General features: G+C 36.3%; 3 protein-coding genes across 5 annotated transcripts; 1 reads left to right on the forward strand and 2 right to left on the reverse strand.

Moving 5' to 3' along the window:
- The first annotated feature begins 16 nt into the window (after window positions 1-16).
- Window positions 17-11,891, forward strand: si:ch211-140l13.3 (centromere protein J). 3 transcript variants are annotated; one of them, XM_058756149.1, is made up of 17 exons: window positions 17-668; window positions 903-1,201; window positions 1,959-2,058; window positions 2,311-2,487; window positions 4,994-5,123; window positions 5,660-5,759; window positions 5,844-6,850; window positions 6,941-7,025; window positions 7,416-7,616; window positions 7,919-8,017; window positions 8,705-8,765; window positions 8,872-8,936; window positions 9,142-9,243; window positions 9,326-9,463; window positions 10,379-10,463; window positions 10,623-10,743; window positions 10,819-11,891. In XM_058756149.1, the coding sequence occupies exons 1-17, from the start codon at window positions 638-640 to the stop codon at window positions 11,006-11,008; spliced, it is 2,991 nt and encodes a 996-aa protein (XP_058612132.1). In that variant the 5' UTR covers window positions 17-637; the 3' UTR covers window positions 11,009-11,891. The 3 variants fall into 3 exon arrangements, with proteins under 3 accessions (XP_058612132.1, XP_058612134.1, XP_058612133.1); XM_058756151.1 differs by having other exon boundaries at window positions 1,028-1,201; XM_058756150.1 differs by lacking the exon at window positions 9,326-9,463.
- gpr31 (G protein-coupled receptor 31) lies at window positions 2,345-4,796 on the reverse strand. Its single transcript, XM_058756156.1, has one exon. The coding sequence runs from the start codon at window positions 4,195-4,197 to the stop codon at window positions 3,232-3,234; it is 966 nt and encodes a 321-aa protein (XP_058612139.1). The 5' UTR covers window positions 4,198-4,796; the 3' UTR covers window positions 2,345-3,231.
- A 205-nt stretch (window positions 11,892-12,096) lies between the features above and the next one.
- ttll2 (tubulin tyrosine ligase-like family, member 2) lies at window positions 12,097-15,318 on the reverse strand. Its single transcript, XM_058756449.1, is given in 3 exon segments — window positions 12,097-13,550; window positions 13,552-14,274; window positions 15,219-15,318. Coding segments are annotated over 2 exon segments (1,743 nt in total). The 5' UTR covers window positions 14,224-14,274; window positions 15,219-15,318; the 3' UTR covers window positions 12,097-12,479.
- Between the last annotated feature and the right edge of the window lie 1,930 nt (window positions 15,319-17,248).

Genomic DNA, 17,248 nt, shown 5'->3' on the forward strand with positions numbered 1-17,248 from the left:
TTATTTGATCAACATCATTGGTTGTACTTCATAGTAAAATAGTTTGGTACTAAAATTCCATTGAAAAACAATGAGATGTATAGAAAAAAGGACAGGCAGATAAAGTCTTTAATTATAAAGCAATGGATTAAACAAACTGCTGTTTCTTGAGACCCAGATAACTCAATAATCTATTTAATTTCATAATCTTAATATAGCATTTAAGTCTCATATAAGTCTCATTTAAGTCTAATATAGTCTCATCAATGTCACAAATCAACAAGTTAATTATCAACTGAGAAAACAGGAGCCGTCCTACGCTAACTCAGTACACAAACAGAACAGCCTAATTTTGCAATTGTGAACACTGAGCCAAGCAACCATGAGGAAAAACTAGTGCAATCAAGATTTGAGCTGAAGGGAATATGGAGAGAATGACAGCCAAAGAAGTCAATAATGCAATGAAAAAAAAAAAAAAAAAAACGTGCAGTCTCAGTTAAGCTTGTTTTCCCCACTCTACCTGCGTTCAGCAAAACAGTAGAAAGCAATCAAGGTTTGGAGTTTCAATCTGGTATCAACATCCACTGTTTACAGTTACTATAACTACTGCAGTTGAAGCTGTTGGCTGTAGGGTGTGCATTGATTCACAAGTCTACGCATGTGTATTACTTTAACCAGAATTTATCAAGGTAAGTTGTGGTTTTGTTGACTTTAATTTGCACAGATTGGGTTGCATTATTAATTTTAATTTATCTGTTTCAGTTTAGTGTTTACATGAAGTTGTATTTGGTTGCTCAAGGCCACGATGTCTTAAGATTTGTTAGGACTATATTGATTTCGCTTTGATTTATTTGTCCCTAACTGCTGCAATAAATGACAGTGATTCCATAACAACAATCAAACAAACACCTCTTCCCCCAAAGTTCTGCAGTCAAACTTGAGGGCAATGTCTGCAGAAATACCCCAAAACCGAACTTTGGTAGACACCAGTTTGAGTCCGAAGACAGACTATTTGGGGACCCCTCAAACTGTCTGCTCTGTTGTCCAGCATCATGAGGAAAACCAGCCGAGCTGCCAGCTACCTCCAGTGAGTGAGTCTGAAGCTGGTTTCCCATCTCAGTCTGTGAATCAGGAGGCGTTTGAGGAACAGCAGAGATCTGAAATGGGCAGAGCCACCTGCCAACCAGCCCAACACATAATGTCTCAAAGATCCCCTCAGGAGGTTAGTCTCAGGAATTTGCAATTTATTAACATTTATTGTTTATTAGTGGGCATGATTAATGCTGATTGTGGCCTTTAGGATTTGCAGGTGTGTGTGAGATGAAGCCACGATTACACAGAAATCATTTGTCTTAATAATGGCATTATTACATAAAGACATCAAAGGTCCTTACTTTGACTCTGAAAAACAGTAATTTACACACTGTATCTGTATAAACTGAGAAAATGTCTTAAAATTAGATTTGAATTTTTATTAGTATGGTATTGGCACTACATTATTTTTTTTCTCTTGGTAAGTAATTTCATTAATACACTTCTTTAATACATGTCTTTATTTTTATTTCAGTTTTCATCATTTTAAGACAATTTTTGATCATTTTAGATGGACACAAATTACTCTTCATACAACGGAATTCAGAGGAATTTAATTTTTTTAATGTTACTGACAAAAACAAAAAAAAAACTGAAAAGGATGTGTAAAGTGTCCATGTCCATGCTTTTCTGACGTGTTAAAATTAAACGTTTTATTATATTACATAATTATAAATTATTAAAACCTAAATACATCTGTTTTAATACTTGTATTTATTAAAGTAATGTGGATTTGTTCTGTTGCAACACTTATTGTTAATTAGCTAATATAGAAGAGTATAGAATAATTAATAATATAATTAATTTTCTTTTCTTTCTTTAATTATTTTTTAAAATCTCAATATAGATTTAGATTTTTACATCTGATCATATCTCTTTCCGAACAGAATCCAGGCCAAAATGAGAAAATTATCCTTCGGCTTCAGTTGAAGCAGCTGCAGAGGGTTTTACAGGAACAAAACACATTGCTCTCTCTTATCAGTCCAGGTATGTTTGGAGAAACTCTTACATAACAGGGATTTAAGTTGTTTGTGATGGTTATGGTTATTGAGAAAATACAATTCTTTAGATTTTCAGTTCTAAAAGTTCTCAAATTATATTTACAGGAAGACATGCAAATGATATTTTTAATCTGTGGTTATTACTCTTTTTGAGTTTTAACCACCAGCAAATGCACTATTTTATACTGTATGGTAAATCTACCACTTCTTCATTGCAGACCTTTACTTTCTCTTTCAGGACAGATTTTATCTCCCACATTCTTAGGGCAGTGGCAGGTCCAGACACCTCTGAGCTTTTCAGAAGCTGATTCCCTCAAGCCTACTGGGAATTTAGATGCCTTCAAGGAAAGCTCAACCAAATATTCTGGTGCGGTTGAGAATGAGTCAGAGGCTCTGGCAACTAATAACACCAACGGTAGGAATCGAGAAGTCCTTTATCTTTATGCTCTTTAGAAAAAGGCATTTTTACAATAGTGAAGAAATAAAATTCAATTTGAGATACCATGTTCTCTACAAATCAGTAGTCAAATAATTAAAAAAACAAACCAACATGAAATGCAAGTAAAACATGCAATCTTGCACATTTCATCCTCTGTGCCTGACAGAGAAGTTTCTTAAATCTTAACTTTCCAGTTTCTAGACTACAGGTCATGAGTCACATTTACAAATCTACGTCACTCACATCAGAAAGTCCCATAAAATGGGAAAAAATTAATTGACTGCAGTGTGACATGCTACTTCATCTAATACTATTTTTAAAAGCATATGGCTAATTGTTTTTTTTTTTCATTACTGCTCAATAATAACATAATATGAGGTCATGCGCTGAATTCATAATGACTACATGGACTGTATGTACATCTTTCACACCGCAGGGCCATTTAAAAATGAACTAGAAAAGGTAGGAAACAAATGTGATTTAAAATGGTCACAGTGCCTAAAACATACATTTCTGCAATTTATACATTCCTACAAATTTTAAACCCTAAAATCCAGACTTTGATTAAAAAACATTTTAAAAATAAATAAATCTTAGACACGATACTGTATGTCTACTACCCATTCACTATTCCAAATGTATTCGAAAAAAATGCAATTGCAAGCAACTGACTGAAATTCACCCAACATCCTTTTCAAAGCATCATCTTTTTTACTTGGTTCAGTCATCTGCGGTATCTTCTGAACTTTCCGGTTTCTGTTTCTCCAGCAGGAAGGGAAGATACATTGATATATATAGCTTCTTAAATTTACTGCTGCTCAGGCAGTACAGGATCGGATCCAGTAGACAGTTCAGATAAGAGAGACAAAGAAGCCCATCGTACAGTTTAACGACAGTAACTTTTTCCTCTTTCATCACGAGCCCACTGATCTTTAGTTGCACCACTCTTGTAAAGGCATATGGCAAGAAGCAGACAGCAAAGACGAGAACCACCGAAGTGACGAGGAACATCGCTCTCCAGAGTTTAGTCTTGTCGCCCACCGACTTCTGTTTGAGTCTTTTGATAATCCGTATTGAGCAGTACACAAGAACAAAAAAGGGGATGAAAATCTGAGTAAAAAACACAATTTCCCTGAGTAGAACAATGGTGCTGAGTTCCTCATCTTTTTCACTGCTGTTGCATCTGATAAAACTTTGCAACATGGCCGGAATGGTCAAAATTCCCAGCAGCCCCCAGATGAATACAGAAATCTGAGGCGATCGTTTCAAAATACTCAGAACTTTCCTCTTCCCAGGATGGACCACGCTAAAATATCGATAAATGGAGATGACCGTCAGGAAGGCGATGCTTGCTCCTCGGTTGAGAAACTGCAGAAAGAGCTGTACTTTGCACACTACTTTCTGTTCACTGCATTGCTGAAAGTTATACGCCTTTACAGGCAATCCAATCAGCAACAAAATGTCAGCCAGGACCAGATTGAACAGGAAAATGTCAATGGTCTTAGATTTCCAGAACTTGAGCTTGAAGATGAAGAGATGGATAACTGTAATGTTCAGCAGGAGACCCAAGATAAACTCCAGCACTACCACAGAAGAGTAGAAAATATACAGCGCTCGGTTTTGGTCGACGTTCTCCTGACAGTTTGCGTCAAAGTTGTCCGTTGTTAGGTCTGTGGAGTTGTCCATATTCTCCAAATTTGGATTAATGTAAGTAGACGACACAACTGTGAGCGTCTGTTCTACCAAAGCAGAGCATTTTAAAGCTGCTCAGACTCGAAAGTAAAGCACCTCCTCTGCTAGAGCGTTCAAGTCTCTACCTGTTGAGAAGTTACAGTAAATTCCTGACGACACGATCTGCTGTGAAAAAGACAAAAAAGGGCGTCATCAAAGACAACTAATGTTTAAATCTTTTATAGAGCACTCAGTGAGCGTCACTGATAATGGACAAAGCTAATGCACACTTTAAAAAAAGCAGCTAAAGGCATATAGTCATGTGTATTTGCAAATATAATATCTTATGAGAGCAGAGAATATTCTGGCAGTACAATATTAGGGCGTGTTGACTTTACTGTGCAAGTTATAACAAATGTACACGAAAAAATGTGATTGTTTTTGATCTTCAGTCTTAAACACCTTAGTTTGTATATTAGAACTATTTAGTGGCTTGTCCAGACAGGCCTGAGTAGACTGAAGGGTTTTTGAGAAGAAAATTAGCTGAAGGGCAAATATTGCCTTTTTTAGCAAAAGGACATGACCTGTTTGAAAGATTTGTCATGCCTCCCATTTCCATAACAAGTTGATTTTTTTTTTTTTTTTTTTACAGTAGTTCAGTATTCCAAACAATGCAGATGTTCACTTTTAAGACTATATATTTTTGCATAATGTTGGAAAAATGAATTGCATTACATTTGTTCCTGGAAGTACGGGTTACCTCATCTATGTTGGGTAATAATATTAAATGAGATTTCGAATTGCTTTGCAGATGTTGCACCATCAGCAGAGCTCAGACGCTTGTCTCCTATTAAAGAAGAGTCTTTAGAACCAGCACAAGAAGACTGTCCTCTTAGCCCTTTCGGATCGAGGCAAGGTCTCCCACCAAACCCAGAGGAAAGGTAATATATGATGCAAAAAGGTAGCAAAAAATATATATTTATAAAACAGACTGTTTTGAAGTTTCATGGAAGCTGGGTAAAGTTATAATCACTGTGGGGCATCGATGAGAATGCACAAAGCTCCATTAATTACTCGACGTGTGGATCAAGGTGTGGTTACTATAAAGAAAAGAACAATGAAAATATTGACAAATCTAAATCATCAAACACTAATACACTGCTGCTCATGCAACAACAAATTCCTCTCATTATTACAAAAGGTTTCAACAATATATCAAATACTCAAACATACAACAAACAATATCCATGGATATAAAATTATGATTAATGTAAATGAAATTTTTGTCTGCAGTAATGGCTGCTAAAAATTCAGCTTTGCAATCACAGGAATAAATTACATTTTAAAATATAATACCCATTTTACCAAAAAATTTTATATTTCACAACATTAGGCTACTGTTGCATGCTTTCATGAGCATAACAGACTTTCATATCTTCATATCTTTCATATCTTACATATCATCTATTAAACACAGGCCTATTCGACCAGGACTGAGAAAAGAGCAAAAAACATTTGAAGATTTTGTTGAAGAACATCTCAAAACAGACCAAGCTATTCTCCAACATGAGATTCAGGTATCAGCAGTATTCAAAAAGAAACTTAACACAGTTATACACAGTTTTAAGTGTGTTCTAAACAATATCCTCTCTATTTTCCAGACTAATGCACAAATCAGAGGAGCAGAGAAGAGGAATTTCCTTCGTAAAGGAGAAGGAACATCTAGAATTTCGAAGGGTAAGGACTGCTCACAAAAACTCCAGAGGAGACGCTCTGTTAGTCCACAAATGAAGCTCAGTCAGCAGACGATGCGTCCCACTGAATTTCATCAGAAAGAGATACCAAATAGGAGCAGTCCTGGACTGAAGGGCTTAGAAAACTTCTGTGACCAAAGATCTGGCGTGGAAGACCCTCTAAAGAAGACCTTTGCTCTACAGGATGATGATTTATCATCAAACAACAAAGGGAAAGTCAAAGCCTTGACTGCTAATAACAATGCAGCCACACTTAAAAGTAAGCACAGTGTAGGAGTCTTGAGGAATTTTGGGGAAACCAATGGAAGCAAGCCAAGTGGATCTGCTCTGGCACAAAGCAAAGAAAGTGTTGGTTTTAAAAAAATGAATGACCACATTGTCAAAATCCCTGAGAAAAATTTGACAAGAAAAAAAAACGGTTTTACTACAAATTACCGTTTGCACAGCCAGAGTGGATATCCATCTAAAGAAGTCAATCTAACTGACGAGGTGATGGAGTCACTGGCTCTTAGCGATTCTCACAACAGCACTAGCAGTGAGGATGGACCCAGCTCTCAGTCTCACCAGCCGTTACCTCATTACCGCTCAAGGCACACGGATCACAAAGATCAGAGTCTGGATTTGTCAGATGGCGACTATGCTAGTGACGCCCCGAGTGAGACTCGATTCAATGAAGAACATCACACTTCTAATTCTATGTCCAGTTCTTCCAGCTTCAGCAGCGACTCTGAACTCAAGAGCTTACAGGAGTCTTTGGCTAACTGCTCCAAAAAAACAGACAAAAGGGGGACCGACAGTGACTTTAGACAACCTTCTGCTTCTGAACTCCTCACTATGGAGTTCCCAAAAGTCAAAGTCACTCCAGAAGACACCACTCATGGCATGGGACAAGAGAAACCACATACTCCAATCAGGTTTTGAAGAAAGATTATGATTTGTACATAATAATATGATTTTTACTCAATTTTCTATCTCTGAATTCACATATTCATGAATTTGACTAGGGAAGAGATGGGAGAGCATGGTTTTAATGGTGAGGATGGCTGCAGACCTTTGCTCAGGCCTAAGAAAGAACTACATGAACCTCAGGTAGAATCAACAAGACATTTTAGACAAGTTTACATCATGTCTCAATGTGTGAATCCACTTTATTTCTCACATACAGTACTACTAAAAATAAAGGTTCCAAAAGGGGGTTTCACAATGATTCCATAGAAGAACCATTTTGGGTTCCTCAAAGAACCTTTCTCTAAATAGTTCTAACAAGAAGCATTTTTTAGTGTGAACAACATTTTAAGAACCTTTTTCCACTTTTAAGAACTTTTTGTGCAGTGGAAATGTTTTACAGATCTTTAATTTTCTTTATGGAACCACTGAATGACATAGATTTTTTTATAGTCTTATCCTTAAATGGTTTCAATAGCGAATTTCCATTCAGAAAATACTTAACGTGTTATGTTTAAATCTTTGTGCATGTAGGATCTGAGACTGCAGATCTCATCTCTGAAGCAGCAGTTGATGGAGAGGGAGTCTCACTGGTCGCAGACCCACAGTCTCCTCCAGAGTCATGTTGAAGCCCTCACCCGAGAAAACCAGGAGCTTCACAGCAGGCTCAATGTGAACAAGAGATCGCACCAGAGTGCTGGTTCCTCTGCTCTTCAGTCTGGATCATACAGCACGGTCAGAGCAAACCACTATTTTTCCACTAAAAATATCTAAACATATACATATATTATATAAAAATATATAAACATATACTTGGAAAGCAGGGCAAAAAAATGAATTAACATATTTGAGTGATTAAACATTGAAGGGAATATTACCTTTGGTCTTTACACAAAACAAACAAACAAACAAAATCTGTTTATATACTGTATCTGTATGCATACGCTGTTCACTTTTTTTATTGTTTGTGCTTTTAATCTATTAAATTTGAGTTAATTAATACTGTGCCTCAATGAATAACATATGTTGCACTTCAGTTTGAGCAGAGAAGAGAAGAACCACAGCGGACCCATCACGTAAGGAGCGCAACTCCAGCCTTTAACAAACCCTTCATCCATAGAACACAACAGGGCAATGTTAGTATGCTAACATTATAAATGTGCATTAATAACAACAAGAACTGTTTTTCAATCTGTAAAACATTTTTATAGCTTTAAAGTAAATATTTCCTTATTTGTGTTTAGTCATTTTTAGTCAGACTAGTTTTAGTCACAACTTGAGCTAAACTCCTTTCCTGTAAACCCGTTGAGGTGTGTAATATGTTCTCGAGTGCCTTTAAGCTCCTCAGAAATAATTCATGATGACTCTCAAAGCCCAGTGTCAGATAATTGACTCAGTTCTTTATAATTAATTCACGAATGTGCAATGCATCTACCCATCTCCATTTCATACAGTGTAAGTGTTAAATTCTGATTTTATATTGTAATTGTTTGCCCTGTTTATAATTTATGAACACAGAGCTATTCAATATAAATGGAACATTTAGTCAGACCAACATATAACATCACTTTTATGTAATATATTTATTCAATCACTGTGCCTGTTTTTGACACACATAATACAGATCACATGCTTTCAAAAAAAAAAAAAAGTTCTTGTTTTAAGTATAAACTTAATTTAAATTTTGTTAGATTCATAAAATAAAATTCCTTTTTTAGATATTTTACTGGAAAACAGAACAAAAATACTGATACATTTTTGTGCAGTGATTCCATTGTATTTTATCGAAAGCATCTGATTTTTTCTTCTCCTTGAATGCCTAGGCAAATGGACGTTCTGTTACCAAAGCTAACAGGCTAACAGAATGCACAGACAACTCTTTGAGTAAGCATGTTCTCTCATGCTTCGTCTCCTATAAACCAACATATAAGTTGTCATCACAGATGTACTGTGTACAACTTGCCATGTCTTGTTATGTTTTTCCAAAAAGGAAAGAATCCTGCACTTTCCATTGGCAGACCACAGAACAATGCCATGATTACACAAGGCGGAAAGGTATTTACATTTCTCTTAAAGGGATAGTTCCCCTGATGCAGTCAGCCAACATCAGTACACTCAGAATTAGAGCATGAAGTAATGACACACACTTGTACAGTGTGTTATCCCATTGTATCACTCATTATGATAGAACAGTCTGACCCAGTTTCTATTATGAAATGTTCAACGCATCATAGTATCATAATGACACTTTTGTCCACAGGGAAGTTTGGTTTATCATCATACTGACTGCAATAATACACAAATGGCATCCCAGGCCAGAAAAAACAAAGTACGAGAGGAAACCCGCTATCCGGATGGAAGGGTAATAACAGTGTTTTGCAATTCGAAATTTTAGTTACACAAAGCTTGCAATATTTATTTAAAAATGCTCTACTTTTAATTAGGTAGAGCGTCTTTTTTGGAGCGGATGTCGTGTGATCACATTCCGCAATGGAACGAAAAAAGAGATTGGTGTTGATAAGTCAGTCACTGTTACGTTCTTCAATGGAGATGTTAAACGGATGCTGGCTGACGGGACTGTGGTGCGTATCACGAGTGAATAAGGAAGTCTTATCAAGTCTGTTCCCACAGTTACTGGTGTATTGCAACATTTCAAAATTCACAGGTTATGTGGTGGTCATCCACCAGAACACTAACATGTTCCTACAGGCCCAAACCTTTGGTTTTTGTCTCATGATGCTACAGATATGTCACAATTTTTCATCTGTTCCTGCATTTGTGTTCTTGAAATAAATCTTCAAATCAGGGTCAATACAATTTTTATTTCATTTTATATTTTGGTTTCCAGTTTCATTATGGTTTCAAGTGCAGACTAAATAATTTTAGCAGTTTTTTTCTTCTTCCAGGCAGTCTTTTGTGCATTTTAAAATTATTTTTGGTGATGTTTGGTGGTGGTGATCAGAACGTTTCCTTTCATTTAGCAGAGGTTTTGTATCTCTTTTTAGAACTGATTGTTCATAGGCCTTGCTGATTTGAGCTTATGCCCCGATTATTTGTGGATAATCTTGGCAATGTTGACTAAAAAACTGAAACTAAAACTAAAAAGCTAAAAAATAAGCTCAAATCAGTGGAGCCTATGATCAATCAGTTCCAAAAATAAATACAAAACCTGTGCTAATCGAAAGAAAAAAGCTGATAGAAAGATTGAATCCGGTATTTGGTGGATGAGAAAATGAGAAATTTATAAGGCCAGAAATTTTTGATCAGAAACACCATAAGTTTAACAAAATGGGGGAACCGCCCCCCTCCCCAAATACAAAAATAAAAAAATAAAAATGATAATAAAAATAAATAAATAAATACATAAATAAAAAGAGATGTTATACCCATGTGTGAGCAAAGTTAATAAGTTTAAGTCCAGTGCATTAACTTGCGTCAAAAAGACAGAGTTAAACGAACAATTAAACTGTTTGAAATTTCTCTCTCTTTACATTTAGATATACTACTATAATGATGCTCGAACAACACACTCAACTTATCCATCTGGGTTGGAGGTTGTGCAGTTTCCAAACAACCAAAGAGGTTAGGAAAAATGACGTGAAAGACTTTCTTTCATTGACGAACACTATAAAAAGTATTTTTCTAAGTTGTAAATAAAATAGATCATTATAGTTACTTGCTTTCTTTGTAAAGCTTTCTTTCCGTTTCTTTGTAATTATTTGTGAATGTTACATTTAACAGAAAAACACCATCCTGATGGTACAAGGGAGATATCCTTCCCGGATGGCACGGTCAAGATTCTCCACTCCGATGGTCGAGAGGAGAGCATTTTTCCAGATGGAACTGTTGTCAAGATATCACAGTAAGATGAATATCTGCTTTCCTGTTTGTTTCTTTCTTTTTTCTTCTTCTTAACTCCCTTACACTGTTTCCACAGACATGGGGAAAAGGTGGTGGAGTTTACTAATGGGCAGAGAGAGATTCACACTTCACAATACAAGCGGAGGATGTTCCCAGATGGAACAGTTAAAACTGTCTACACAAATGGGAGACAAGAAACAAAGTTCTCATCTGGGAGGGTTCGCATTAAGAACAATGAAGGCCTCGTTATAATGGACAAAAAATGAACTTCTAAAAACCCTTTTCATGTTATTTATTTGTTGTTTTTTATATTGACGAAGAATTTAGTAGCTATTCTTATACATATTTAACTGACCTCATACTGAAGAAGAAAAAATACTTTTTGGAGTTTCAAGTGCTGTTTTGTACTTTATTACGGTAATTTATTATTTAAACTGTATGACAATCGGATGAACTAAGCCTGTTTATTTTTACATGTACTGTCAGCAGGCGTCTTGTATTGCTAAGAGTTCCTCTCAGCATGAACACATCTGATACAGTATGCAGGTGAAGACTTGTGACCCTCTGACCTAGTGCTGACATTGTACTACATTGCAACACTCTGGTTTCAGTAGAGGAAATAGTAAGAGAGAGCTGGTAACGTCGTTGATAACTTAATACCTGGGAACAGTTCAGGGAAACTAAAATCTATTCTTAGTGTAATTTTTAATCAGTTATCGCTCGGTCAGAAGTTATACTGTATATGATGTTATGTTCTTTTCTGATTTGGTCACAATATTATTCTGTTCTTCAGAAACTGGCACATAGAGAGAATAACCCTGTGTTCATTTACTGTTGTTTTTGATGGGTGGATTTTAAGATAAGTTACATTTTCCTAATGTTATGCCTTTAGAAATGTCCTATTTGGAGATTTAAGTTTATGAAAACTATGCAAAGACATGCGTTGCTTGTTTGTCTTAACTGAGCATTAAACCTGAGGATGTGTTTTATGGTTGTAGATGTTTTTGTATTGTCTGAGATTAGTATGCGTATGTAAAATATACACTACCATTCAAAAGTTTAGGGTCAGAAAGGTTTTCTTTTTCTTTTCAAAAGAAATTAACACTTTTATTAAACAAACACACTCAGAAATAAAGGTACAAAAGCTGTCACTGGGGCGGCACCTTTTCAAAAGGTACATGTTTGTACCTAAAGGGTCCATTTTGGTACCTTAAAGGTACATATTATTACTTCAAGTGTACATATTTGAACCTAATAGGTACAAAACTGTACCTTTTGAAAAGGTACCGCCTCAGTGACAGCTTTTGTACCTTTATTTCTGAGAGTGCATGACTTCTGAAGGATCAGGCATGTGACACTAAAGACTGGAGTAATGGCTGTGGAGAATTCAGCTTTGTCATCACAAGAATAAATTATATTAAATATATTATTTTAAATATATTAAAATAGAAAATGGTTCTTTCAAATGTACTGTATTTACTGTATTTTTGCACAAATAAATGCAGTCTTGGTGAATATAGGAATCTACAAAAAATTTACAAAAAAAAACAAACTTTTGAAAGGTAGTGTATATATTGACATTTTAGATATTTTTTGTTTACCTCCGTTATATTTTCACACACATATGCGAATATATATTGTATGCACTCTTTCCAGTTTCCTCTTCTTGTGTTGTGTTGTAATTACAAACTCTTAAAAAAATTTAGCCAACTTAAATAATTAAAAACAAAATACATTTTACTTGACTTTTGAATTTAAAAAGCAGCATTTGCTGAGAAGAGGTGGATCTTTCGGCCCCCAAAGCAGAGGCTCAAATTTGTCCCTGACACCAATGCTCTGACTGCTTTCCATCTTCGTTCTCTCTTTTTCATTAAAGGAAGATGCCAGTCGGTTTGTGAGTTTATGAACTTCATTCACAATAGCCTTAACATCCGCTTGGTCATGAGAGGCTTTCCACGTAGCTTCATTAAAGGGAAACGTCAGTATGAAGTCGCCAACACGACAAGGAGGGATGCCTCTGTCTTGAGTCATGCTGTTCCACGGGACGGCTGGAGATTTGAGTTTACGTACATGAAGAGATGGTAACTTGCATATGGTAGATGGTGCATTTCTATGCGATTGCCTCGTGCTTTTATATGTTGTGAGTTTCAGGCCATCAGATTCCACCTCGTCGTTCATTTCCTCAAACTGCTGAGGATCCCTTTCATGTCCAATTGATTTCGAACTGGGGTGAATGGGCCAAGTAGCATAACTGATGTTATTACTAGCACAAACATTTACAGAAGTGCCTTGAGAACTTGAAGAGCTTGGGATAGACTGATTCCTGTTTTTGTTGCCTAATTGAGTTGCATGTAAAGTTTTGGGCAACAAAAACCCTTGAGAGATTTTTGGCCGTAAATACCGGCTACCCGATCTCTTCCTGCAGTATCCCTTCTGTCTGAAACTATCAATCATCCTGTAGTTCATCAGGTCGATGATATCACTGATCAGCCCTTTCTTGACAGTTACATCAGCAGGGCAGTCCAGTGAAAGTGCAGGACTGTAGTTGACCTCTAGAAGCCACGGTTTGTAGCTGGCATCGATGAGGATGTCAAACCCCAACAGTTCTAGACAGTTGGGGCTGGAGGGAACACAAGGAACGGCTGTGAGCAGAGTCAGCGTAATGATATTGCTGATCCTGTGCCACAGCAGAAGTTCGTTAACATCTTGTTTGTGAAGAAAACTGCGGAATCTGCTCATGGTCCACTTGCATCCTCGACCCACTCGCTCTTTGTCCGTGGCGTAGCACATTCCAAACTTATTAATGCTTGGTATTTGTCAAATGAGAGTACAGGCTCTCTAAAGAAGCAAGGGTGTACTTTTCTGTTGCGAAACGCACTAGGCCTTCCTGGTGCATGTAAATCACAAGAGGAGAGAAGCTTTTTATGCAAACGTAAATGCGTAGATCAAACTTGTAGCCTGAAATGAGAAGCGGGTTGCTGATGTATCTCTGCACGATTACTGAAGAGTCGTAGACCAAGCCCTTGATGTCCTCAAACAGAAATATACCTCTTCCTCTCGACAGGTCAACTGGCTTACAAATCCAGTAGAGGGACTTCCCTCTGTCAGTCATGCGATTCCTAGTGTACACCCCAAGAAACTTTGTGTATTCGTTTGGCAATATGAAAGCAGCAGGGCTGAAGTCGTACAGGGCTGTGCCGAAAGCGATCTTCATTCTTCTCATGTGTCGTGCCAGACAGTCCTTGCGTGTAATCTGGCTCATTTTGGGATGGTGGTTCAGTCTTTGCCAGGGCAGGATGTTTTCGTAGTCGGACTTTCGGAAGCCAGAGGCTCTCCAGTAGAGGTTCCAGTCTCCTTCCTCCTGCTCCTCTTCATCATATTCCTCCCAGCCGCGCTCCAGCAGCACCTCACGTACCACCTGCGGAGCTCCTCCGTGCATTCTGAACACCAGGGGAGCAAAACCACATTCCCTTTCGGCCATAGATAAGATCCCAGTGCCTCCAAGAAATCATGTAATTCAGTTCTCTGAATTCTGCATGGAATAGGGGAAATCACATTGGTTTAAATTTCAAATGGATCCTGCTGATCTGTTGTAGAAAAACTGGAAATGCTTACCTTTGCTACTTATGCAGATCACTTAGTAATTAATACGGCTTGTAAGTTGTCATGTGAATACAATGCATGCCAACATTTCAGTTAAAGTTTGTAATAAATAAATAATGAAAAAATAAAAACAGATTAATGCAGTCATATGCCAGTTGTTTAGAACATGGATTTTAAAACTTTTAGATGCAACGTGCCCTCCAAATACTGTATAATCATATACTCATGTGAAGGACCCCTATCTTAAAAAGGAATTTTAGAGGTTTAAAGGCACAATACATAGAGTTTTAAAAAAAAAAGATCATAAATATGTCTGAAGTATTATTTAGAAAATGTAGTTTTTAAGTTTTCTTGCATTGCATGTTCTATTCATAATACTGTACTGTATTTATTTGTTTATAATTAGTCTTTATCTTAATTTAATATTTAATATTTATTTATTTGTATTTGTACATTTTTTCCTAATTGTTTTCCCTGAACTTTTTAATAGACTAGTATTCCCTCGCAGCCTAAAATTTAAAAACTCCTGGTCTAGAGGCTCATAGAAACTGGAAAATACTGACTTAATCTAGTTAACGTTAGGGCAGTCATGATAAGGCGTTTATGCACTGACTAATACCAGATCATTCTTGTGCATGTAAACACAGTCACACGATTATGACTCAAAAGAAAGACATTTTAAATTACGCCCACGAAATAAAGCACAGCCTTTAATAAAGCACAATTAAGCCAGCGTGTTTTTCTTTTTACATCCATTCATATAATTTACCTCAGTTTTACTGCATCTAGTTACATACAGTATCTAGGTCTAATTTCACACTTTTTTCGATTTTAAAACCGTTTGTAAAGTATATTAGCATAAATCACTCTTACCTGACCGAGCTCTGTTGCCTGGTAGATCCTCCACAGAGTTCCTGTCAGACAGGTTGTGTGTCCTCTGCTCTGGTCATCTTTCGTTGCTAGGAAACGTTTGAATAAAAGCGCGCCATGTGAGCGTCTCTACAGCGTTACCTTGAGAGGTCGGAACAGGTGACGTCACTGTGTGTGAATCAGCGTTTGCCAATCGTACAAAATATTGCAACATATATATAGATTGTTATACTGTGGATGGGAAAATTGGGATATGTGTGAAGATAAGTGTATTTTATAAGATATTTTAAATGTGTTATTAATAGACAAAAATTTAAGACGTTAATCGTATAATGAAATAGGCAACCATATTTAGAAGTGAAGTTGAATCATCTCATGTCACATATAGGCCTAATTGCATTACAGTTTATATCAAATGATTTTCTCTGGAAATGTTATTGTTTTGTACTCTAGGATCGCGCACATGTTCAGACCCGAATATAGAGAACAAGAAGAAAACACTGCCACCTACGGAGATTAAAATACACCTACAAAAAAGGTAAGACTGGAAAGGACCAGTTTGCTATCAGTGAGAATGCTGCTATCTACTGGTCACAACAACGCGTGCGTTATTCTGTAATATTATCAGTGCACATGTGCAACATTACGTTACCTATACCTTAAGTTTATGAGAGAAATACAGTGATTTACACTGTAGTCTTCATAGCAGCATGAAGGTGGCATCTTATAAATCTTATAGTCCAGCTGTAAGTATTATATTGGGGAATGAATTCATTTCTGGTTACTAAAATTGAAGGTTTGTCATGTAAAATATGAACTGCTTAAAGGAGTATAGATCAGAATTTCACGGTATTATCAGCCCATAAAAATGTCCTAAATCTGTTTATTTGGAATATACTGTACAGTGTGTCGTAAACACAGAATATTTGTACACTATCTGGTAAGAATCCAAGCACATGTTTTCTTCAGTTGTATAACTGTTTAAAATGGTTTGTTTTTTTAGTGCTGTCATAAAAATATTTCTGGTAAGCTGTGAATGTGAATGTCACATATTACTATCATTCTGAGATGCATAACCAGAGTTATTGTCTGAATTACAACCCAGGTTCCCAGAATGAGATTCAGTTGCTTTATTTTGATTCACTGTTATATTGTTCATTTCTTACATAACACTAATAGCCATTGCTTCAGGAAGAGTGTAATCTGCAAATTATTCTTCGATTCCTTTTTTTAATTTTTTTTTTTTGGTGAAAAAGCTTCATAATGACTCACTCAGACTATCTATAAGCATTCCAGGAAGATCCACATGCAGAAATGCCCTTTAGACATTGCTGATAAAGGCTATAAAGATCATAATCTGTGCAGAATCTTTTTTACTTTATTCTTGTGGTAATATTTACAGGTGCATCTCAATAAATTATAATGTCGTGGAAAAGTTCATTTCAGTAATTCAACTCAAATTGTGAAACTCGTGTATTAAATAAATTCAATGCACACAGACTGAAGTAGTTTAAGTCTTTGGTTCTTTTAATTGACCATATGCACGGAGCGCAATTTAGAGCTTCCGGATAAAGATAAGCCAGCTCGTAATCTTCCGGTGAAGCTCATTTTATATGTGCTATATATAGGTAGAGACTCTCACAGAAACTGAGAAACAAAATAATTGCAACATTGTAAATAATGATTGTGGAATTAACATACAGTTTCATGTTATTAAAGAACATATAATTTTATATGCAGAGTCCAGGAAAGTACCCACGTCAGTATAACTGTGCATTTAAATGCTGACAAATAAACACTATCATAGGCAGTTAGATTAATCTCTTAAACGACGTAATGGTATTCTCGATTAATCAATATCTTACCTTCAAAGCCATGAACACATTTTTAAAATCTTATAAAATTTTAAGCCATTTATGGTTTCTCATTTCTGTGTGGTAAAATTCCCATTATTAAAGGTTCAGCTTTCATTCATGAAGATGACATGAAGAAATATGCTAAAAACGTGTGTCGGCGAAAAATAGATTTTTTAA

Source organism: Onychostoma macrolepis, chromosome 20, assembly GCF_012432095.1.
Source record: "Onychostoma macrolepis isolate SWU-2019 chromosome 20, ASM1243209v1, whole genome shotgun sequence".
Lineage (NCBI taxonomy): Eukaryota > Metazoa > Chordata > Actinopteri > Cypriniformes > Cyprinidae > Onychostoma > Onychostoma macrolepis.